General features: G+C 45.3%; 1 protein-coding gene across 1 annotated transcript; it reads left to right on the plus strand.

Moving 5' to 3' along the window:
* Nucleotides 1-6,184: 6,184 nt before the first annotated feature.
* Nucleotides 6,185-20,335, plus strand: SATL1 (spermidine/spermine N1-acetyl transferase like 1). The gene is made up of 6 exons (XM_084813340.1): nucleotides 6,185-6,268; nucleotides 8,587-8,638; nucleotides 10,542-10,622; nucleotides 12,790-12,891; nucleotides 16,395-16,435; nucleotides 20,165-20,335. The coding sequence occupies exons 1-6, from the start codon at nucleotides 6,185-6,187 to the stop codon at nucleotides 20,333-20,335; spliced, it is 531 nt and encodes a 176-aa protein (XP_084669466.1).
* Nucleotides 20,336-25,620: the final 5,285 nt, after the last annotated feature.

Consider the following 25,620-nt stretch of genomic DNA (forward strand, 5'->3'; position numbering starts at 1 on the left):
CGTAAGAATCTTCTCCAGCACCACAGTTCGAAAGCATCAATTCTTCGGCGCTCAGCCTTCCTTATAGTCCAGCTCTCACAGCCATACATTACTACTGGGAAAACCATAGCTTTGATTAGATGGACCTTTGTCGGCAAGGTGATGTCTCTGCTTCTTACTATGCTCTTCTTTTATAGTGATTATTAAAATCTACATTCACTTTTGTTTTATCGTTCCACAAATAATCATGCCACCCGTATCTCAATTCATGTCCTTCTAGTTCTAAAAGTCTTCTATTTTTCAACATCACCCATTCCTTCATCCACATCAAGCAGCAGGCAGAAAAATAGGTTTTAAAATCTGGTAATCCCAAGCCACCTCTTTCCTTTGCATCTTGTAAAATTTTTATTTTAACTCTTGGGCTTTTTGCTTACCATATAAACTTCATTATATCTCTCTGCCACTGCTTAAAAGGTAAATCCGATGTAATAATGGGTATCATTTGAAACAAAAATAACATTCTAGGCAATACATTCATTTTGATGTTTGCAATTCTTCCCAAAAGTGATAGTTGAAATTTTTCTCATTTTAATAGGTCTTGCTTAATTTCATTCCACACTTTAAGGTAGTTATTTTGAAAAAGCATACAATTCATATTTGTCAAAAGGACTCCCAGATATTTTACTTTATTTCAGTTTGGAAGCCAGTCTTATCCATCAACTTTTTTTTTCTTGAACATTCATATTCTTTGTTAAAATTTTTGTTTTCTCTTTATTAACTTTGAACCCTGCCACTGCTCCAAATTCTTTTAATTTTTTCATTAAAATTTCAGTTCCCTTTAAGGGTTTTTCCAACATAAACACCAAGCCATCTGCAAAAGCCCTCAGCTTATATTTCTCCTTTTAAATCTTTATTCCTGTAATTCTATCATCTTGTCTTATATCTCTGTTCAATAATTCTAAAACCAATATAAACAGTAGTGGTGACAATGGGCAACCTTGTCTTGTTCCTCTTTGTATCTCACAAAGTTAGTCAAATCCACATTTATAATTATTTGAGCCTTTTGATCAGTATATACCGATTTCACCGATTTGATAAAGTTTTCTCCAAAGTCCAGTTCTTCTAAAGTTTTCTCCAAAGTCCAGTTCTTCTTAATTAAAAATTTCCAGTTGAGATTATCAAATGTCTTCTCTGCATCTAAAAAGATCAGAGCTGCTTGTTTTTCTGGGTGTTTTTCCAAATATTCCACCACATTCAAGACCATTCTTACATTATCTCTCATCTGTCTCCTTGGTAAGAAACCACTTTGGTCCTCATATACAAACTCCTGCAATATTTTCTTGAGCCTTTCTGCCAAAATTGTTGCAAATATCTTATAGTCATTGTTTAATAATGAGATTGGTCTATAGTTTTTTGTTGAGGATAAATCCTGTCCTTCTTTAGAAATTAATTAAAAACTGCCCAGAGAGCTTCGGCTATTGGGCGGTATAGAAATGAAATAAATAAAAAATAAATAAAATAAAAATTAATGTTATATATGCTGTTTTCCATATTTCTGGTATCTCCCCCTTTTCTAAAATACTGTTCATCATATTTTCCAATGGTTGTAAAATGTCTCCTTCACACTTCTTATAACATAATCCTGATATTCCATCTGGTCCCGGAGTTTTTCCCAATTTAATTTTTTTATTGCTTCCACCATTTCATTTACTGTTATTGGGCCAGTCATCATTGTTTTTGTTCCTTAGTAATTTTTGGTAAATTTTGTTTGTGAATATATTTATCCATTAATTCTGGGGAGATATCCTATCCTTTATACAAATTTGAATAATATTGATAAAAGGCTTTCTGAATTGCCACATTATCGGTTAATTCTAATCCACTTTCACTTATTTTCACAATTGTTTTCTTTTCTTTTTCCTTTCTAAGTTTATAGGCCAACCATCTTCCTGGTTTATTAACAAATTCAAAAGTTTAATTTCTTTGCATATACTTAACTGTTAATATCGACAATTGTTGTTGGAGTAATTTAATCGGAGGACACTTGCCTTTCCCAGTTTTTTCTTTAGGAATTCTTCTTTCTCCTTTATCTGCCTTAGAATATTTGGTACCTTCTCTTCTCTTTTCTTTTTCAGTTGTGTGTTTTGTTGTATAAAATACCCTCTCATATAGGCCTTACTTGCATCCCATACTGTTTGGATATTTGTTCCCTTGTCCAGATTCAATTCAAAAAATTATCTCAATTTCTTTTTAGTGTCATCCACAGTACTTTTATTTTGAAATATCATTTCATTCAATCTCCATCTAGAAGTAGTGCTTCTTTTCACATATGACATAGATATAGGGTTATGGTCCGAAAATGATCTTGGTAGCTGTCTTTGTGTGCGTACATTCGTGCTAGGTTATAGTTCCACCAACACTATACATCCAAATTTCATGGCAGTGCTGAAAAAGCACATGTCACATAGTATTTATATTAATTACCTTCTTATTCCAATAATGCTCCACTGTGTGGCAAAGCAATCCAGTGGAATATGAGGCATCTTCGGGATGTTGGCAGGGGCAGAGGTGGGGAGAAGTTACAGCTCTTGGCTTTGGAGGTTTCCTGGAAAAAATCAAATTTCACCTGCACCTTGCACACAAGCCAGAGGGCCAAAGTGTCTGGAATTTGGCAAGTGGGATGCCCTCGAGGGGTGCTGGGAGGGGCCCAGGTTTCACACCTGTCCGTGGAAACAGCGAGAAGTTACAGCTCTTTGCTTTGGGAGTTTTCCTGGAAAAAGTCAAATTTCACCAGTGCCTAGGGATGGTGGAGAAATCCACCACGGACTCCAGTGAGGCCAGATTCTTTAGAATCTGCCCCCCCCAGAGTCCATGGCTGAATGGACTGCTCCCCCCTCACACCCTGCGAAGTCCAGTAGGGATGGACCCTACGTGGTGCTGGCCGGTCCGGGTCCATCCGCTGCCATCTGCAGCCATCCACTGCCAGGCTGCGGATGCAAATGGCATCTGGCATAGCAGACACCATTTGTGTCCCTGCCCTTGGCTGTGATTGGCTATGTAAATATTTACGTAGCCCATCACGGCCAAGGGCAGGGATGCAAATGGCGTCCCCTACGCCGGACGCCATTCGCGTGGCAGTGGCCGGCAGCTCTGTGGACTTGCCATGGAGCGGAGCCGGCCAGGAAGGATTCTGGGGGGAAGGACAGATCACCTCCCCCCCCCCAGCAAATGCCCCAGACCAGACGGATGAGTGGGGTTCGTACACCCCTGCCAGTGCCTAGCACACAAGCTGGTGGGTTAAACTGCCTGGGCTTTGGGGGGGTGCAATGCCATTGAGAGGGGCTTGGAGAGGTCCCCAAATTTCATGCCCGTATCATAAAAACTGAAAATGTTATGACCATTTGTATTTTCCCATGAAAATCCGAACTTATTTGGTTCCGTTGTGGATTTCTCCGACATCTCCAGGCACTACAGCAGGACCTTAAATGAAGTCTGGGGGGCTGAACCTAGGAAAACCTGTTGAACTCCACCCCCCAAATGGGTTTCTCCAACACCCCTGGCTCTCATATCTTGATTCGTTAATCTCTACTGAATTCCATTAAGGAATATGTACAGCCCTGATATTTCCTTCCCACTGGCTCTGTTGTTTAGTTATGCATTTGTTTTATTTGCTTGTCCTTCATTTATGCCCAAGATAAAATCTTTCCGAGGCAGCTTACCACATGAGTAATAAAAACAGCAACACTAAGGTATAATTAAAAGGGGCAACATAGAATTCAGAAACAGAGCCTGTGTCAGGATCTGAGAATCAGCATAGAGTGGCAATGTCAGGGTAGGACTCTGGGGCAGAAGTCTAGGGCACCACTCAGCAGAATGAGTAGGAGGGTCCCCAAATGCACCAGGGTTGCCTTATCACATTTTGAAGTAAATGCAGTAATATACATTGTCATGTAAAAAGCACTCCCCTGTAAGACCATTTGAAGTGAGTGAAGTAATGCACATTGCCGTGTGTGTATGCAAGGCTATTAAGCCCACACGAGAGCCCCCCTGTAGGACGATTGAATCCAGACACCAAAATCACCTCATGACAGTACTCTAATAGTCATACACACATTATGCTTGACCTTGACATTCTTGAAAGAAACAAACTGTCCCATTCTGGTTCCCCCCGCCCCGACCTTTACACTTCTCGTCTGAGGAAATGGACCAATTTAATTCAGAACCTGCCATATGTTTAACGTAGATAAGAAAACAATTATGTTGGCACAAGGATCACAGGTGTGTCAGTCATACGCCCAGGTGAGACATACTCAAAACATTTTCTTATCGACACACATAAGGCAGTATACTCTGAAGAACTGAAGTACTTGTTCTTTCAGAACAGAATTATATTTCATTGATTGGTGTTACAAAAAGAAGAAGAAGAAGAAGCTACTTTAGACATGCTCAAGGGAAATTCTAGCCCCGTGGAATTTTTAGGGTACTTTTCCTTTGAATGGCAGAGACCTCCCAAATCACAAACTGCTCTAGAATTCCTCTCAGTTCCAGAAGACATTCACCTTTCAGTGTGGAGTGGCAGAGAGGCCCTTCAAGAAGCACAAGTCCAACCTGCAGGGCCAGCCCTACCACTGGGCAGAGTGATGCAGTCTATTCTAAAGGGTGTTGTTATATTCCCTCAGTATTGTAAGTTTTTACTGCTAACAGAGAAATCCTACACATGTCTACTCAGAAGCAGTGGAGGCTGGTGATTTCAGTGGGGCTATGAATCCACTTCGGGTTTCAGCCAGAACCAGCCAGAACTCTAAAGAACTCTAACCCTAACCTCAAATAGGTTCAGCACCTTGGAACCTCCAATTCAGCTGTAATCTGTGCAAATTCGACCATAATTTGCGCAAATTTAGCCATAATTTTCTTCTCAACGCTGAGAAGAAAAACCTTCCATGGACACTCAGGGTTCTATGGAAGAGATCCGGGGCTGTAGGAAATACATTTGGGGCCAGGGCCCCATGAGCCCAAGGCTAGTAACACCCAGGTAAATATAGGTGGAATCTTTTGACTACTTGGAGTTTTTCTTCACAATTCTTCATCATACTAAGTTATGTTTAGTCTTCCAGAATTGGAGGAAAGGCAGTCATCCTTTTTTTTAAAAAAAGTTTTTAATTAGTTTTTTTTAATACAATAAACGATGTGTCCTTAACAGCAACTAGCATTCACTCTACAACATATAATTCGGCCACACTTACAGATTTACAAAAACAAACAAATCAAATACACAAGAACAAAGGGGGAAGTGGGGGAGGGAATAAAGGAGGTGACTTCCAAATAATAACTTTCTTTATTCCCTTGGAGACTTATGCTAAACCTTAAACAGTTCCAAGAACATGGACCCAATATTTAAATATTTTTCACTTGCCTCTTGCCGGCTAAATGCTACTTTGTCTTTTATGGCCAAGTCCAAGAGATCCTCTGTATGTGATATAGAAGGGGACTTCTAGTTCTTCAGTGCAATACGCTTGGCCACCAAGGCTGCCTGTAAAATCCAGGGTCTGCGTCCCTTTTCAATGTCCCACTGCAATGGTAGGTATCCCAACAACAGATTAGAAGCAGAGAAATCTGATGTCGCATCTAGTACAAAGTTGCTATTTTATTGGTTCGTGCCAAAAAGGGGACAATAATTGGGCAGGGCCATAACATGTAGACTCGCATCCAACTCAGTTTTCTCTCCATTCCATGCTGCCCCTCCCCCCCCCGCTCACATTCCAACCCCCTCAGGAGCAGGCATTGCAGCCTTTCCTTGTGTCTTTCTCCCCACAACCCCCAACTGTTTTCATTTATTATAGGGGAGGAGATTAGGGGAGGGGAGATGGAGAATTGTGATGCTGACCCCATTGTGATGCTTCGCATGATCAGCGCATGCTGGCTTAACCATCAAGTGGCGTATAAGGTGGGATGGAAACTGGGCAGCAGCAGCAACAAGGAGTTAAAGCCAAAGCCCCACTTCTGTAAAGGAGAAGGAGAACACAGAGTGGGGGAAAGGTGGAGGGTGGGGGGGAGAGAGAGGGCTCCTTTGTTTTCCTTCTTTTTCTTGCCTTGTCCAACAATAGCCCTTTGAGATGGTGAATGAAGATCCCCAAGCAGAGGCCCAGCAGCTCTCCAACTCCCCCGTGGGAAGTGATCAACCACCCTGCTGCTCCGTGCTCTCATTATGTCAACGGCAAATGCCTTGAGCCGCTTCCGGGTTCGTCCAGCGGAGCCGCGGGACTGCCCGGAAATCCTGCGTCTCATCAAAGTAAGAGGGAAAGGAGGAGATGAATCCAGTCCAGCCATCAACTGTTGAGCCAGCAAATGAGTGTAGTATGGTTGGGTGCAGGGACTGCTATAGGCAGGGCCGGCCCTACCACGAGGCAGAGTGAGGCAGTCGCCTCAGGCAGCAGATGCTGGGAGGTGGCAGCAAAGTGTTGGAGGAGAGAGCTGTGGGCCATATGGCCTGCCCTGCGCCCCTAAGCTAGCCTGCTGCCTTCAGGTATGGTTGAGGATGCTGTCCCATTGCCAGTGTCAAAGACAGATTCAACTGCCAGTCCAGGCAGCCTTTCTACATGGGATGGGAGGGGCACCATCTTGTCCTTTGCCCCAGGCAGCAAAATGTCTTGAGCCAGCTCTGGCTATAGAACACTGCAAGTCATGACTCAAGGTGACAGTAAGATTTTAAGTTCTGATGGTACACTTCAGCCCAGTTGTGCGGAATCTCAGCCCTGGGGGCCAAATCCGGCCTGCCTCAGGTCCCAATCTGGCCCTCCAGGAATCCTCCTGGAGGCCACGGAACTCCCCAACCTCCAATTGTTCAGTAGTTTTCTGGCTTTTGTGTATCCTCCCTTATTCTAAGATGTTGAAATGCCTCTCTTAAGGCTTAGTTAGCGGCAGGAAGAGCTTTAAGTTAGTTTTGTTATTTTGGGCCCCTCCCCTTTTGCCTTCAAGTCTCAGCCACAACTGGAATGCGGCCCCCGAGAGCTTCTCCAAAATGGAATTCAGCCATTTCAAAATGGCTGAAAGAGGTTCTGCACCCCTGGTTTAATCTTTTCCTCCTGCTACATTTCCAATGAAAATTACCCTCCTGCCTCTGGTATTTGCACTGGAAGGAAAGCTTCCATTGGCACCCATTCTGTGGCTACTGAGCATTCTGTGGCTACTGAGCTCAGGTCTCATTGGGCTCTTTTGGGGTTCCCACCACCCAGGTGTTTCCCCCCTAAAGATTTGTTGCTGTTGTTGTTCTGCAAAGCTTGGGTTTCCCCCATGCCTGCTGCTGGTACCAGGCTTTTGTGTGTAGACAGTACAATTTTGGCTACATAACCACTGGCCTCTCACACATGAACATCAGAAAGAGAGGGAATTGTGATTATTATAGTGCCATCAAAGAACAAGGCACTTTGCAGAGCAACAGACATGAAAGAGATAGCTTTCTCCTCTGAAGAGCCAGAAATTTAAAGGTTGACCATGGAGAGAACACATAGAATGAAAAGGAAACCTGGGAGAAGCAAGAGTAACGGATGAATGGGACCAAGTATAACTGGCTGTGTGTGAGACCAGTGGGCATATTGTAATGGGTGATTGCATAGATATCACACTGGAAAATTCATATATACCATCAATCATCACCCATGACCATCTATATGCATGCTATTTCCTGCACAAAAATGGCTACTGTGGGGCTGTTCACACAACACACTAACCCACACTCAGTGGTTGAGTGTGGGTTGTTTTGAATCGTGGGTTGTTTGCTGAACTTTTGGTGAGTGTGTTGTCTGAACACAGCATGTTTTCTGCAGGGTTGGTTATTGTCTTGTCTGAACGCAGCTGGGGGGCTTGTCAACCATGCAGTGTGGCTTGTTAATCACCCTGAACAGCCCAACAACAAAACATGGGTTCTCAAGCTGGCTTGTTGAGAAAATAAGCCACAATGGATGGTTAACAAGCCACCCTGACTGGTTTCAGACAACATGATAACTCACAGTTCAACAAACAACCCGTGGTTCAAAACAACCCATCCTCAACCGCTGAGTGTGGGTTAGCGTGTTATGTGAACAGCCCCTGTGTCAAAACATTGTAATATGTGAAGCAACTCTGAGATACCTATTAAGCAGGTGAAAGAGTCACTGTCTTATCAGGGGTTAAGTGAGGATAACTTCTTATTGATGCAACCTGCAACAAGGAAATAGATAATACAGCTTGGAGATAGTGCTCTATGAACCTTTTGTATATATTACCAGCCCGTCTAGTCCAATATTATATGAAAGGTCTCAGGTAGAATGACTTCCCAGCCATGCAAGCTGAGGCCTTTTTGGTCTGACATTGTTAATATGATTCTACAACGACCACTATTTGTTAAAGAAACATATGTTCTCTTAGATGATATCCCTAGTATATGGAATCTATCTTTCTTTATATCAAGAGTTATGGAAGCTTCAAGCATGGGGTGTGGTTAAAAGACTTATTATACAGACTGGGAAGGACAAATCCACTCCTGATTTACAGCAGTAGATAGCTGATGTGTGTTCTTTCTCCAAAGTTCTTCCATTGTTCTAGTTACCTTCTCATTTCTTCTCTTGGCAGGAACTCGCTGCTTATGAAAACATGCCTGAAGCTGTCAAAATAACAGAATCAGGTAAAGAAGAAGCGTAGCATGTTGAGTTAATAAGGAAAATGTTAATTTATTGGTCTAACGCAGCTGTAACCTCACCCCTTGCTCCACGGAGCTCAGGGAAGCATAAAGTATCAAAGCCCCCCACCCCACTCTCACATGCATAGGGAATCACATCAGTGACATGGAGAAGGAATTTAACCCTTTTCATTCCTTGCTGTGGTCATTAGGAAAACCTGTCCTCTGAAACTAATGTTTCCATTGGGGGGAACTCCCCGAATAACATCCAGGTTTAATTCCTTCTCCATGCCTGCTCTAAATTATCCATCTCCCCCAGCTGAAGCAAGTATCATCTTAAAAACTGTGCAACGTAGTTTGTCTGTTGGTGGAGGCTGGTGGCCCCTATTTCAGTGGGGCTGTGAATCCATTCTGGCTTTCAGTCAGAGCCAGCCAGGACTCTAAGGGAGCTATCCAAGGTGCACAACACATTTGGGTGATAGGGTTCAGCACCTTGGATAGCTCCTTTAGAGTTCTGACAGAAACCTGGAATGGAGTCACAGCCCCACCGAAATCAGAGCCACCAGCCTCCACTGTTGGCCATATAGAAAATGAGATGTCAGGGAAGAAGTGTCCTGTTCCACTGCGGATTCCAATATCCCTACTAGGCAACGGCTCAAGCGAGAGGACATGGGCTGAGACAGTGGCTGCAGTAATTCTAGGCTGGAGCAGGTGCATAACCTTGGCCAGATCTGTAGATGCTGACTCAGGAACAGTGGGCTAAAATTCAGGACCATGGAGAGTTATCCTACAACAAGTTAACAGGTTGCCCCAGCACTGACATAGAGCAACTGACTGGGTTTTACAGGAGGCCAGGAGGGTCCTTCTGGGAGGTCCATCTCCTCAAGTGCTGGATCTATTTTTAAAGGGCCAGTGCCCTTTCCCACAGTTGCTAGCTTTTTGAGGGCAGTGAGGGACTGGGGAGTGAGGAGACGGTTGGGGAATGCTCCCCAGGGTCTCCCTGCTCACTCCAACAACCAGTCCTCGGAGTCAGGGCAGCAGTGCCTCCTGGGTATCAAGTAGACAGGGTGCAGGATCCAAGTGGAGGTCCCCACTTATGACAGGCCAAGAACTGGTTCTGACTCCTCCTTGAAGTTGCTGCCCCTGGAAACTTCAGTGACAGAGGGCTCTCGGTCCTGGACCATGACAAGAAAGTTCTAGCCTAGCTTTCTCCCTAACATGCCAGTTGTCTACATGAAGTGATTTTATTTCACCTCCTGCTTTTGGGGGAGCATCCAAATAGTTTTACCAGGTGATGTGCTGTTTGTGTAGCCTGGTCCTGCATTAGGTATACACATGGATATAAGAGGCCTGCTGAATTACTATACTAGACTCAGTATAGTACATTTTTGTACATGTACATGTCACTTGTTATTGCCAAAGAAGAGGGCCCCAACAAACTCCACCATTTCAATTCTGGTGGGCCTCCTGATATTTTTGTCCTCCTTGTCCATCATGGAAGAACTCCTAAATCTGCCCAGAGTTCTAAATCGTGCAGATGCTGGTGGCAACATAACCCAAAATGGTATCTGTTATTTTAGAACTACGTTTTTCTTCTACTCAACTACCGTAACATTTTATAGATTGTTAATCCTAGCAAAGGAGTCTTCCTCCAACCATTCAAATGCTTAATGGAAAACTAACCCTTTCCTAATCAATAATAATTTCCTAATCAATAAACATCCATGCTAGGTTGAAAATTGTTTTTTTTTTTTTAATGTACTCAGTACTTGACTGGGAAAGGGTTTGTTTTTCATTACATATTGGAATGGTTGGAGGAAAACTCACTTGGTGGGATTACAATCTACAAAGCTTTGTAAGAGAACGCATGTATCTTTGCTGAGTGACCAGTTTACCGTAATGTTTCCAGATTTACTTCGAGATGGGTTTGGAGCACGTCCTTTCTTCCAGTGTTTAGTAGCAGAGGTAACAAAGGAAGACGTAATGGCAGGTAAGCTTTAAAGGAAAAAAAATAATGTCATTGATTTCCAGTACAATCATTTTAGCTGCTACATTCAAGTTGTTATATCTTAAGGACCCCCCTCACTCACTCACTCACTCACTCTCTCTCACACACACACACACACACACACACAGTAAATTCAGTTGAATTCATGGTGGAACACAATAGTATTTGTTTACACTTTCCAATAGGCCAAGAAGTAAGAATAATCGTATATCAAATCATAGAATCATAAGAGTAGGAATGGATCTTGGATGTCCAACCCCCTGCTAAGGGTAGGATCTGCAGTACAGGATGCAACCACAGCATCCCTGATAGATGGCTGTCCAGCCTCTGCTTAAATGCCTCCAGCAGAAGAGAGTCCACCGCCTCTCAAGGCAGTCTGTTCCGCTGCCAAACAGCTTGTACCATTAGGAAGTTTTGTGTGTAGCACAAAAACTGCCACACCTATCATTCTGAAATTTTGACTGGTGTGATCCCCTCCTAAGGGGCTGCTATGCCTCCAAATTTCGCCCCTTCTGACAAACAGAAAAAAGCTATCGCCATTTAGGAAAAAAAATTCCCATGATAATCAATGAGAGGTATGAAGCCACGGATTTCCGCATCTCGATTCGGGTTCAGTGCATGAATCAAAACAGACACCCTCTGAATCAGCCAGAGCAGAATTGTGCTGAATCAGGGTCCAAGTATAATCTTGTGGTCGGTGCAGACCTCTAATGCTCAGTGGTCACCAGGAGCCACGGCAGGTTGAGTGTCTGCTAGAAAAGCAAACCAGGAAACTGAGGGATGGGGGAAAGGAGAAGTGTTCATTGGCTTGTTTGAGCTCCTAACAGTTTATAGGAAGGCATAGCTGGGTAACTAGCACCCCTAACAGGAGCATTCCCATTAGGAATTGAGGTTATACAGCAACATTTTGTTGCAGCAGGTCTCAATTGTCAATAAAGTAACAGGACTTTGCAGAGGATGATGCAGAAGGGTTGAACATCCCCTTCCTCAGCATTGCTGCCCCAAATCACTTTGGGCTCCACTGTGGCAGTTTTTAAGCATTAAAAAAAGAAAAGAAAAACAAAGATCATGGGTAGTTTGGCCATCTGTGGGGGACTAATTTTAATCCATGGGGTTTATGAGTTACAATTGTTTAATTATTTTGGTTGGGTCTATTTTGATGAAGAAGAAGAAGAAGAAGAAGAAGAAGAAGAAGAAGAAGAAGAAGAAGAATTTAAACCACCCTTCATCCAAAGATATCAGGATGGTGTATAAAACAAGTCTCCCCAAATGGTTATATAACCCTAAAATAACAGAATATAGTCATCAAATATAAAAGGCAATAAAATATCAAAGGACAAACTAACCAGCTAAAATGCCTGAGCCAAATGGAAATGAACTTCTGTTTAACTGATGACCTTTCCTTATACTAACACATAATTAATTTCTGTTTATTAAACGTTAAGTTCTCTTACATTTATACTTCTCATGAAGGCACCTGTACCATAACCTCAGTAATATGCAAGCTCATTTAAAATGTATTAATCAAGTTAAAATAAGGGTGATTAAGGGCACAATCCTATGGCTGCTAGTCAGCGGCTAGGCAACCATACGATAGGTCAGTTCCCAGAGAACCGAACTGCACCCCTTCCCGCTCTGTGCTTGTAAGAGCAGCGCGGAGTGGCGTGAAAGGGATGTTCCTGGGGGCGGGGCAGGGAGGGCGGAAATGCCTGTACAACACATCCTATGTGTCGTCGGGCCACCATTGCCCCCACCCCAACTTCTCGGGGCTAGACAGCCAAAATTGGCTGTCTAAGCGCAAATGCGGGGCAGAGGAAGAGCAGAAGGGACGATCCCCTCCGCGTGTCTCCTGCCTTGCATTGGATAGGCAGTCGTCTCTGACTTTGGAGGCGGCCGCCTATCCCCATAGGATTGCTCCCTAAAGGTGCAGTCCTATGCATGTTTAGACAGAAAAAAGTCCTACAACTCCCAGCATAACACAGTCAGTCGTGCTGGCTGGAGGATGCTGGGAGTTGTAGGACTTTTTTTTTAATTGAAACATGCATAGGATTGCACCCTAATTAACTCAACATTCTTTGATTGGTTGATAGCTGTACTATATTCAGAGTGGTAGTGTAGTTCCTTACATAGCAGATTTGCTTTTCCCCAGATACTGATATCGTTGGCTTCGCTATGTATTACTACACCTATGACCCTTGGGTTGGCAAGCTGCTGTACTTAGAAGACTTCTACGTCATGGACGAATTTAGAGGTAAAAAATAACACTGCTTGCTCACAGCACCGTTTCTAATGAAAGGCAGTGTGGTGTAGTGGCTAAATGGTTGCACTGAGTCCTGGGAGACTGAGGTTCAAGTCCTCACTCAGTGGCAAAGCCTACAGTGGGGTGGGGAAGATGTGGCCCTCCAGATGGTGAGGGACGATGGGAATTGCAGTCCAACAACATCTGGGTTGGGGCACATAGTCCCCATCCCTGGCCTTCAGGGTGGTCCTGGGCCAGTCAGTCACTATTTCTTTCCTTTAAAGGGGAAGCCCATGCGCATGGCTCAGAGCCCTTTGGAGGAAGGGTGGAGTAAATGTGATAAAGTCCCACCAATTAGCTATTCAGACAAATCCTGCAGTAGAGAACTCATCGACACTTCAAAAATAAAGAATGGGAATTGAGGTCAGAAGTGCAGCCACAGGTCTGGGCATCCTTAGTGGGGGTTTGACCTTAAAAACAGCAGGTCCTCTTCCTTCCTGTGTGACAAATTGCTTTTGAGAGCTGCCTCGGTTTCAAAACGTTAGAACGTCTGGTGTGACTTACAGCAGAGTTGCCTTATGTAGTGAAAGCATGGCAACACAGCCCTTAGAGGCAATAAACACAGGCTAGAGCCAGTTCAGGAGACGTTGAAATCAGCTTAGGGCACAATCCTATGCATGCTCAGACAGAGAAAAGGCCTACAACTCCCAGCATTCCCCAGCCAGCATGGCTGGCTGGGGAAAGCTGGGAGTTGTAGGCCTTTTCTCTGTCTGAGCATGCATAGGATCGCGCCCTTTCTTTACTAGTGTTTTTATACACATCATCAGAGAAGGCTGTCTAACACTGTTTAACTACAAGCACCCCTTGAAGCTGGGTGCGTAAGTGTAAGTTACATGAGATATTATTATTTGCTTGAGATATGATTATTTGCTTCCTCTCTGAAGACAGCCGCATGGTGCTTGTTGCGGAGGCAAGAAGAGGAAAAAGGAAGGGGAGGGAGCAGGAAAAACGAACTGATCAAGCTACAGACAACAAGGGGATGAATAAGACAAGTGGCTGTTGATGCAACACATTCCCTATCGCCCCCTAGTGTCTGGAAGCATGCAGCGTTGTCCCTATTATCCAGCACAAAAGTGATTTGCAATGTATTGGTGCTGCTTGAGAAACACATGTCCCAAACCTCCTTGGAAGTGTGGACCTAGTTGAGCAGTTCTTTGGATCCTGGCCCATATACATTTTTAAAATATTTAAATGCCATTTAAAGGTTTCCCCTTTCAATTGATTGGATTCCCCCAGCACCACCACTGCAAGAGAAATACATCAGCACTCCTCAACCTGGTGCCCTCCAGATGTTTTGGACTATAACTCCCATCAGCCCCAGTCAGCCTGGCCAATGATCAGGAATGCCAGAGTTGTAGTCCAAAGCAGGAGATGTAGGCTTTCTTCACACCTTGTTTTTTTTTTTTAGCAGGATCGTTCTTCTTTAATCACTGGTTTTCGCGGGGGCTTTAAACGATGCTGCTGCTCTCCTGTGGCTATCTCACAACTTCCCCTCCATCTTCCCATGTTATCTGAGAATGGGGAAACCCTGACATTTTTTGTGCTTGCGATTGAAATCACCATTTCCCCCCTGGGTACTTCCCCTTTAGCGGTTTGTCCCACTTTATGTGGGCGTGTGCTAGGGGGTGTTGCTGGGCAGTGTTGAATTACATTGTCATGACAACAAATTGGTGGGAGGGTGGGAGCAGGTCACTGATCACACTTCCAGTGACTGTTTTGGCCTCTCTCCCATTCCACTACAGGCGCTTGAACTGTAAAGTGGTTAACCATCCCAAACGCTTCTCCAAGACCCCCCTGAACATAGTAATGTTTACTTCTGAGTAAACTCATTGGCTGTAAGGCTTTCCTTTCCTGGAAGTCAGTGCCATTGAAATCTGTGTGGCTTGCTCCTGAGTAGGCATGCATAGGAGTGCATTGTAAGTCTAAGAGTAGCAGTCTTAAGGTCTCCCATCCCCTTCAATGCATTTACTTGGAACTTCCCCCTCCCATTGACTTCACTGACTGCTTCTTCTCCCTTTTGCTCACCAGATTGATGGGCTTTTTTTCTTCCCAGGGTGGATGGGGGAGTCTCCCTTCTCAGCCACGCAGGAGAAAGGCTTGACAGTTAGGATTTCAATGGGTATTAAAAGTGCATTTTCTCCTCCCCTGAATAAATTCATCATGCACAGCTTGGAATGGTCATTTTAATGGTTTCATTTTTCTGTGTGGAGTTGTTTTAGATAAGGCAGTAATGCTGAGGAGGTTTTCCATAGTACTCCCTGCCACCTAGCCAGCCACTGTCTCTTCTCCTAGCCTGCCTTGCAGGGTCATTGGGAAGTCAGAATAAGGGGTAAGAGCAACAACAGCTCATGGGGGCAGGGAAGCAAGCCAGGTCTAATGAAGGTGTCCCCCCATGAAGCAGTTGCCGCGTGCGTGCATGCGTGCTAGGCATGGCTTGGTGCATTGACTGTATGCAAGTCATTCTGTGGATTTCTTGCTTCTGTAGTTGGGAACCTGGAAATCGGTATGCCCTTCAAATGGTAGTGCAAGCAATGTACTGCATTTAATTCCATCACACAGTGACATATTTAGCAGAGATGGACTGGCAGCACCAGCAACCTCGGGGTAACCACCAAGAAGACTCTCTCACCTTCACTACAAAGTTGGAGGAAAAAGGGGGGCAGGGGACCAGCTCCCATAGCCCACTACTCAGGCCACTAGAAGGGCTTCCGACTTCCCTCCTGCTGTGGAGGAGTGGAGGGACGGGCAGGCCCATCAATCATGTTACAGGAACCAGTGTTCAGGGGAGGGGAGGGGGCATGGGGCCAGCAGCCCCCTTCTGTCCTGATTGTTCCGTGCAGCTCTGCCCAGCCATGGAAAGGTATAGAGCAGAGGGATGCACTATGAGAGATGCCTGTATACAGGGCGAATCTAAATCCTGGAAAGGATCTAGAATCAAAAGGACCGGTTTGTAGTGGGATAAAATGCCAGGTGTGAAGAGAACTGTAATCCAAAACATCTGGAGGGCACCATGTTGGGGAAAGCAGCAGTATCTTTTTTGGGGGAAAGAAGTAATGCTATGAAAGGAGATGGCTAAAGTAGAGATGACTTTAAAGTTTTATATGGATAGTTTGGACAATCATTTATGTGCAGTACGATGGATTTTTCTAATTAAAATTCTGGGTTAGCTGTTGTACCCTAAGAATTCCATTTTCTTTTCTTTTTATATTTTAAAAATAATCATAAATAAGTGTACAGGTTTCAATTTCAATGACATTTAATTTTTATAAATGTGTGTGTGTGTGTGTGTGTGTGTGTGTATATATATATATATATATAAATAACATTTCTACACTTACAATTTTATTTTGCTCATGCCTCACTGCAAACAAAAGAACAAGCTAAACTATACTTTTCAACTGTGTGCACTTAGGTATGTTCAGACTACTGAGCCTTTTTGAACTGTGTTTTGGCAGGTTGGGGCATTGGAACGGAGCTCTTAAAAAGGTTAAGCCAGGCAAGTTATTGTTCAATACCTTAAAAATATACTTTGAATAGTCATTCTGTGCCCCTGTATTTTCATCTGTTCATGAGTCAGTCTACAGTAGTTCAAAAGCTGCTGGCAGAATAAGTTCAAAGGCTCTGTTGTTTAAGTCTGCTGAAAGATGCAAGAGGAGGACAAGAAAGGATCCACAGCATGTCAGTAGTTAGAATAATTCGTCTCATGTACATGAGCCATTGTGGTGTAGTGGTTAGTGTAGAACCCCGATCAGGCAATCGGGGTTCTAGTCCCCACTTGGCCATGAAGCTCACTGGGTGACTGTGGGCCAGTCACTGCCTCTCAGCCTAACCTACCTTAGGTTGTTGTGAGGGTAAAATGGAGAGGAGGGGGACCATGTAAGCTGCCTTGGGTTCCTTGCAAGAGGAAAAAAGGCAGAACATAAATGTAAAAGATAATAAATAATAAATAATAAGTGAACAGCAGGTGGGATGGTAAAAATTGTCCATAGACTGTTCCACCATGGGAACTTGCATGGTTGAATATTCCTCCATACCGAAAACATACACTACATATGATGCTGGATCTAGGGTTGGGGGCATATGCACACTCCCCCCTTCAAATGCATGCACATGCAAGCACAACCCAGCAATTCTGATAATAGATCACTCTTTCCTCACTGGTAGGAGAAGGGGGGGAAAGAGTAATCTGTCTGAGGATCTCTGGGGCAGGGTGTGGAGAGCTGGTACAGTTGGCAGGAAATTGGCCAGGGGCAGGGGGATTCAAGGGGGATTCAAGGGCAAGGCAGGCAGAGCACCCATGGGGGGCATAGTAAAGGCCTTGGGGGGCATGCATTGACCCCCAGGCCATGGGTTGAGCACCCTTTCTTAAAAGTAATAATCCTGCACATATAACATTGGCTGTAGGAAGAAGAATTCCAGACTTAGGGAGAAGATTCTCACCAACATGCTAGATTTCTGTGTGCAGGGATGCTTTTAAAACGTGCAGGGAAACATTCAGTTATGTGATACTCCACCTGCAATTTGAATAGGAACCCAAGGTTTTACCATCTCATCTACTGTTTGGATGAAGTCTTAGCTCAGGTTCCAGCTACTGATTCTCTCAGCTTAGGCTGCAGTCTTCTATCCAGTTTCCTGGGTGCAAGCCCCATTGAAATCAATGGGGCTACCTTTTGAGCAGACAGGTATAGGATTGTACTGTTAGTTCCCTGATTGCGATATGGCACCTTCTTACAGGAGAAGGCCAATTCAAATGCTAAACACATCTTCCACAGGAATCAACCACCTCTGAGTTTTCATGATTGGGGGCGGTGGGGGGGGGGAAGCAGGGGTGGAGTTACTGGTTTGAAAACATCCCTATATGAAAGCCAGCTCAGAGAAAAGGTTGGCTTTCAGGTCTTCTCTTTCCGGGGTTAAGTGGTGATATGGGGCATGACTTTAAACAAAACTCCCCTCCCCTAGAAAACCAAGGAGGCATTAAACCCACGGAAGGACTGTACCACTTCAGCTTGTGCACAAACTGGCCCAGGGCCAGAAAAGCACACTGTTGGCTAAATGGTTCTGCAGAAATCATTAACGATGTAATTTAGTAATTACTTAATAGCTTGTATGGAAGCCCCCACTCCCAACAGAATTGGAAAGCGCTATTCTGCCCAGCCTATTTGTCTGAATCGTTCAAAGCCCTGAAGAAGTGGAGAACAGACAAGAGTTTTTAGTTGTACCACTTTATATTCAGAATGCTACATGTGTGTATTATATATTCCTATGGCTTTCTCTGCAAGCAGTCCTAAAGTTAACCCAACAGACATTGCAAAGAACCCAATGAGTTTTTAATGGTTTTTATTCCAAATTTTGCTACTACACCAATTCAAGCAAGAGCGTTACCATTTCTGAGGCAGAGGCTGACTGACTTATCTTTACAGAAGGACAGGGCAGCTGTATCAGTTTCTAAAACAGTGTGATTGTATAAGAATGTCTCTCACACTCCTTTTTGTTCTACTTTGCTGTTTAAAGTATTTTCAAGGACTTAAAAGATAGGATTGCCTCTTCTAAAGCTGGTTAAATCTGATGCCTTCACCCCAATGTGGCACCAGTGGGCACCTCCAATGGCACCGGTGAAGGGGTTCCCAATGTGTCACCACAGGCACCCTGAAAACTCCCCCCATCCAGTTTTTTAAATATATGTACATGGATTTGTATATATCAATAGTAATGAATACATGTGAAATGCATACAATTTTGTAGCAAGTATACATAGGCGTCAGCAAAAGCAGATCAAATATCCAATATCTTGGATTCACTTGGATTCCTGCATTGAGCAAGGGGTTGGACTCGATGGTCTTGTAGGCCCCTTCCAACCCTACTATTCTATGATTCGATTCCATGATCTATTTGAAGGTGGTGTCTATATGCCACCTGTTCAAATACTGAAAGTGTTGAAAGGTCCTTGGTCCATTGCATTATAGGTGAGTGTTTATTCTTCCAGTGTTGTAATATCAGTCTTTTAGCTGCCAAAAGGGCACAGAGAATCCATTTACAATGACTATTTGGTAATTTCCAAGAAGCAGGTAGATAATTTAAAAGAGTGTGAACATCAGTGAATATGAAAGATCATCCCAGTACAAAATTTATCTGTGTGATAACCTCCTCCCCAAAAGAAGCAACTACTGGACATTGCCAAAACATATATTTAAAAGAAGCATTTGTTGTATTACACTACCAGCAATTAGCCAAATTAGACAATCCCTTGTTTAAGAGACATTGCAGTGTCCAATAGACACAAAAGTTTTTGATGAAGACGCAGCCTAAGATCCATAGATGCAACAGGTAGACGCTAAAATGCAATTAGGCATTTTGTAGTGGTGTCTACAGCAGTTTCTCAAATTCCCAAATGTGCCCATGGCTCCAAAAAGGCTGAAGATCTCTGTGTTAGAGGGAAAGTATAGGAGCAGGTCATATTCTGAGCATACCTGCCCTTGTGGCTTAATTCAGGCAGAAGATCTGAACATATTATTATATATTGTCTTTTGTATCATGTGCTGAGGGAACAATATTTGGGCCAGGTTTTCGAGAGAAATTTGGGGAGGTCTGTCCATGAGATTGTAATCTGTCTGCTGTGTGAGGAAGATAGATATCTGGCAAAACATTTTCTATCTAGAGTGATTGGTGTGAGAAAAAAATTCTTCAAAGAGAATTGTCAGAAAGATTCAGAATTTTAAATCCATGAGTAATTTTATATAGGTCTGTCTTAATGTTTACTGAATTTAGCTGAAGATCCAGAATTGTTTCTTGTAATTTAAGTTCATATTCTATATGATCTGGGTTTGTTTACATTATGGAAATATGTTATCTTTGCACTGATAAGAACATCAGAAGAGCCCTGCTGGATCAGACCAAGGGTCCACCTAGTCCAGCATTCTGTTCACACAGTGGCCAACCAGCTGTCGACCAGGAACCCACAAACAGGGGGATATCAGATACTCAACTGATATCGAATATCATTTGATAAATGTTTGTTTTGTGATGGTCCGATGCTTATATACAAATAAACTGGTCTGATCTGATTAACTGGTAGTTTAAAAATAAACTGCTGTGGCACACATTCAAGGTACAGTGGCCCTCTTTCAATGGCTCCATGGATTGTTATCACCCGTACGACAGTGCATAGACATTATTGGGTGTTTCCCCCTCACTTCCGATGCAATCGCCTGTGTTTGCTTTTCGACAGATCGCCCTCGATACCAACTGTAATTGCATGCATTTTCTGGTCGTTGTTTGGAATAAACCATCCATAGAGTACTACATGAGGCGTGGAGCTTCAGACCTTTCCACTGAAGAGGGCTGGCACCTCTTCAGATTTGACAAAGAACATCTCATCCAAATGGCTTCTGGAGAGTAAAAAGGACATTTGCTGTTGGATCCTTCCCAAGCTTGGAGCGCCGTTGAGCTCATCAAGTCGGCAAAACCTCGCTCCCCGCGAAAGATCTGGTTAGAGCTGAATGCAAAAGCAGGGCAGCAGTAGCAACAGAAATTAAAAGTACTTTTGCCTGTTTTATGACTGGCATTATTTTGATATGTTGCTGTCATTATTACTGGGCCCTCCTGTTCTTCATGTGTTTTAACTTTTCTGCACACCAGCGTATAATACTTTTAAAGGCAACCCAAATCTGATAGATCAGCTCGCTTGAGAAGCTCAAGCACCAATTTATAAGGGAGGGGTGTAGAACCTCAGGCCTTGAGGCCCAATCTGGCCCTGATTGGGCCTTGAGGTTCCCCAGAGGGCCACGCCCCCTTCCCCCAACTACTGATTGTTTGGTGGTTTCTCAATATTTGCATGTCCTCCCTCTGCCATACACACAATTCTTAAACATTGACATGCCTCTCCTAGGTCTTAGTTACTGGCAATAGGAACTTTAAGCTAAACTATGCTGGTATTTTTGCCCCCACCCCTTTCTGTCTTGGCTCCACCTCTTTTGCATTCAAGCCCGCCCAACACTGGAACACAGCCTCCCCCGAGAGCGTCTCCAAATTTGAACTCAGTCCTCAGGCTGAAAGAGGTTCAACACCCCTGTTGTAGGTGGTGGTGGAGTAATGTACAGATGGGGAATGTGCTGGCCAGTAAACCCCATACCTTCCTTCCAATAAAAGAAATAGCGAATGTACTAGCATGCTTGGGCATGCACCAGTTTGTGTCCACAGGATGTTGTGCCCGAAGGAAGAATGGGGCCTTGATCCCTCCCCTGCCCTTACCCACGCAGTGCAGTGATGCTCCTTCACATAGCTTGACTTCACATGGAAGACTGCCACTGCACCAGTGCTGAAGAAGCTAGGTTGCGTCTTAGCACCAGCACATTAAGGAGCACATTAACTTCTCACACTGGATCCCACAAACTGATCAACAGTCAGGTCTGAAGGTGATTAAGGGTACCATTCCTGCAAGAGCATTCATTTCGCTTCCAGGTTTAAGTTTAACCCTTGTCTAATTCTCCTTCTTTCACAGTATGTTCAGTCTGGGAGTGGGTGGCCAGTGTCTTTTCTTGGGGGACACGCTTATTTTCTGTACACCAGTGAGAATACATTCCACTATACCCTCTTTTCAACTGCCCCACTTTATTATAAAACTTAGCTTCACCTAGCAGTAGAGGCTGCGCAGGGATGGTACATGCGCACAGATGCTATGAGGTCACTGATTGTAGAAGAGCAGTGCTTCAAGACAGATGTTCTCAAGAGACAGATTGGCAGTACAAGACAAATCCAGACTAAATCCTAGCTTTCCTTACAAGTGAAACTGTTTATAATCATGACAACTGAGTGTTTTCAGTTTCGCATTGTGATGGTAGAGGAATTAGCTAATGTCGCTTCAAGAGCTGGATATGGTCTGTGAGCAGCTACTTGGCTGCCCCCAGTTTAGACAGCAAGTTTTTGTAGCACTAAGCGTCGAGCGGTCGCCCCTGCTGCCTTCTGAAACCTCAGGTAGTCAGAATCAACATGCAGACAATAGGGCTCTTTTCCAAGGCTTTATTCCCATTCAGCCTAATGACGCTTACAGATGCTAATTGCTTGATCCTAAGAGTGAGACTTAAGAGAGCTGCCTACTCAGGGGTTCTAACCTTAGGAATCAGTTGATCTCCATTTGGAGGGGAAAGCGGGAAACCGCTGCCCTTATGAGCTAGGAGGAGAGAGTCCATTCCTTTCCCATGGGGCATCGGGGCGCCGCTGTTGCTGTCGCACCAAGCGGGCTGAGTGCTCCCTCTCAGCACCAGTCATCTCACGCTTGAGGGTACACCTGCGCCTAGTGCCCAGAAGCTGCTGTTGCACCTCCCTCTCCCTACCAGGGTCACTAGCACTCTCAGGAATGTGTACCAGGAGGGGCTCCCCACTGGCTGCTCCTCTGAAACGCACGTGGGTTCCTCTCCCACGGTTTCTAATTCTTCCTCAGAATCAGAACTGCTTTGGGGCTCTCTGGGCTACTATCCAACCCTGACATCATCCTCGCTCCCATGAGGCCCCCCTATGCCCCCCCTTGGAGCCCCAGGCTTGTGGGGGTATCGTTGGTGGAAGTGTTGCAGCAGCAAAGGTGCATGCAGATTGTCAGCAGGTTCCCAGGAACGTTCGTCCGGCCCATAGCCTTTCCAGTCCACTAAATACTGCAGGCACCTGCGGGAAAGGCATGAGTCCAGGATCTCAGCGACTTCAAACTCCTCCTCCTCCCCCACCAGCACCGGGGGCGGGGGGGGGGAAGCAGACTGAGCTATGGGGGTCATCAGAGACCAGGGGGGAAAGCAAGGAGCGATGAAAAACAGGATGCACTTTCATAGAGGGGGGAAGAGCCAGGTGAAAAGCAACAGGGTTAATCTGGAAAGGGCCTGTGTGACATGGCTTGAGCTTCTTCATGGGAGGAGAGGTAGCGGGTGGACAACCAAACCCAGTCCCCCAGCTGCAGGGACAGACCTGGCTAGCGCCGCCGGTCCACAGTTTCTTTGTACACTGCTTTCGCTTGGTCGATGGAGTCCTGTAGAAGGTGGTGCACCGAGTGCAGCTCCTCTAAAAACTCATAGGCCAAGGGCACCGAGGATGGCCCAAGCGAGGAAGGGAAGGCCTTGGGATGGTACCCAAAATTGGCAAAAAAAGGCAGCCTGGCAGGTAGATGCATGGCAGGCATTGTTATAAGCAAATTCTGCCAAAGGCAGCAGGGAAAACCAGTCATCTTTGTTGGTAGTTTACATAACAGCGTAAGTATTGCTCTAGAGTTGCATTGGTGCGTTTGGTCTGACCATCCGTCTGGGGGTGGTGAGCAGAGGAAAGGCGTAGCGACATATTGAGTAGCCACAGTAGCTCCTTCCAGAAATAGGCTGTGAACTGGGGCCCCCTATCCGAAATGAGCCCCTCTGGCTATCCACTGAGACGGAAAACATGCATCAAAAAGAGCTCTGCCATCTCCCTGGCCATGGGCAAACTGGTGCATGGGATGAAGTGAGCCATCTTAGAAAACAAGATGGTAGTCTTGATGGTACCAGAATGGTAGTCTTACCTTGTGAGCGAGGCATGTCGGTGATGAAGTCGAGGGAAAGCAACTTCCAAGGGCCTGAGGGGGTAGGTAGGGGGTGAAGTAAGCCTGTGGGGGCTTTTGCCCGCTGACAGGTCATGCAGGAAGCGACATAGGTCTTGATGTCCTGTCACACTCGGGGCCACCAAAAATCCTGTGTCACCCCATGTAGGATCTTGGCGAAGCCAAAATGCCCAGCAGTGGGGGAATCGTGGCACTGACAGAGGACATTTTTGTGGAGCGGTTTAGAAGGCACATACACCTGACCAGAATGGTAAAGCAACCCACCTTGCAGGGAAAAGGGGGTCAAGTGGGGGGGGGGCGAGGCTAGCCCCAAGCCCTCCACCTTCTCATGGACAAAAGAATCCCGAGCTTATCCGTGCAAAGGAGCTCCTCCCAAGAGCGAGGCACCACTGCCACTGCCGGACTTTCGGGGAGGGGGGAGAATCAGAGTGGGGGAGGGAGTCTCCCCCTGGCTGGAGGTCCAGCTTACGAGAGAGGGCGTCAGCCTGTTGGTTGTCGGCAGCCTTCACATGGTGGATCTTCCAACTGAATCGAGGGAAAAACAAAGACCACTTAATCTGTCACTGATTTAAGGTGCGGGCTGTTTGGAGGTGTTCCACGTTGCGATGATCAGTTCTGACTTCGACGGGGTGCTGCACCCCCTCCAGAAGATGACACCACGTGTCCAAGGCTGACTTAATTGCTAACAGCTCCTTCTCCCAGATGGTATAATTCCGCTCGGACGTGCTTAACTTCCTGGAGTGGTAGGTGCAGGGTTGCAACTCCCCCCCGCCTGACTTGGCTGGAAAAGCACAGCCCCTACCACAAAGTCAGACGCATCAGTTTGCACTACAAAAGGCCTCCCCGGGTCAGGGTGCAACAGGATTGGCTCAGAACTAAAAAGCCTCTTAAGCTCTTCGAAAGACTGGTGGGCAGAGGCAGTCCAACGAAAATGAGATTTCTTGTCCTTCAGGAGGTCTGTGAGAGGAGATGTCAGTCTAGCATAGCCAGGCAGAAACTTCCTGTAGAAGTTGCCCAGGAAACACTGTAAGTCCTTCTTTGTGGATGGAGCCTGCAAGGAAAGGATAGCCTGGACCTTTGCAGGATCCATCTTGATACCATCAGCTGAAATAATGTAGCCGAGAAAGTCCAAGTATGTCAAGTCAAATGCACATTTCTCCAGCTTGACAAAGAGATGATTTTCACGGAGGTGCTGCAAAACAACTGTGACATGGCACCGATGGTTGTGAGGGTCAGCAGAAAATACAAGTAAATCATCCAAATAAACAGTGAGGAAAGTGTCCAAATAGTCCCTGAAGATGGCATTCATAAATCACGAAAACGTGGGGGGAGGGTGCGCAGGCAAGTCCAAAAGTCATCACCAAGTATTCGTATGCCACGTACCGGGTTCCGAAACAGGTCTTCCACTCATTCCCCTCCTGGATACGAATCAGGTTGTAGACACCACGCAGGTCCAATTTGGTGAAAATCTTGGCTCGCCCCAGGTGCTCAAGCATCTCAGGGATCAGGGGGAGGGGGTATTTGTCAGGGATAGAGACCAAGTTAAGGGCTCTGTAGTCATGTATTGGCCTGAGCAATCCTGTCTTCTTGCAAACAAACATCATTGGGGCGCAGGTAGGGGAGGTGGAGCCGTGAATGAACCCTCGGCGGAGGCTGGGAGTCCAGAAACTCCTGCAGAGCTTGAAGTTCTGGCTCTGACATGGAATACAGCCAGCCCACCGGGATGGCGGCACCCGGGATCAGGTTAATGGCACAGTCAAAGGAGCGGTGGTGGTGGGGAGCTGGTCGGCGTCCTTCTTGTCAAAAACATCCCGGAACTCCGCATACTTTTCTGGGAGAACAACTGGAACATAAGAAACACTCGGGAAGGAAGGGGAGGGGGTGGAAAGGGTTAAGGCCTGGACTGGGGTCGCTGCCCTGTCTGGGAAGCAATGCTGCAAGCAGTAAGGAGAAGAGAATTGAACTTGACGAAGCTCCCAAGAAATCTGAGGATTGTGCTTAGAGAGCCAGGAGACGCCCAGCACGATAGGGTATTGAGGAACCCTCCTCCTGTGCAAGCACCGAGTCATTGCTGACTCCTAGAGGGACGCCGCTTTCGCTGGCGTTTTCATGGC

Source organism: Heloderma suspectum, chromosome 9 (genome assembly GCF_057233095.1).
Source record: "Heloderma suspectum isolate Gila_16-S chromosome 9, 16-S_ref, whole genome shotgun sequence".
Lineage (NCBI taxonomy): Eukaryota > Metazoa > Chordata > Lepidosauria > Squamata > Helodermatidae > Heloderma > Heloderma suspectum.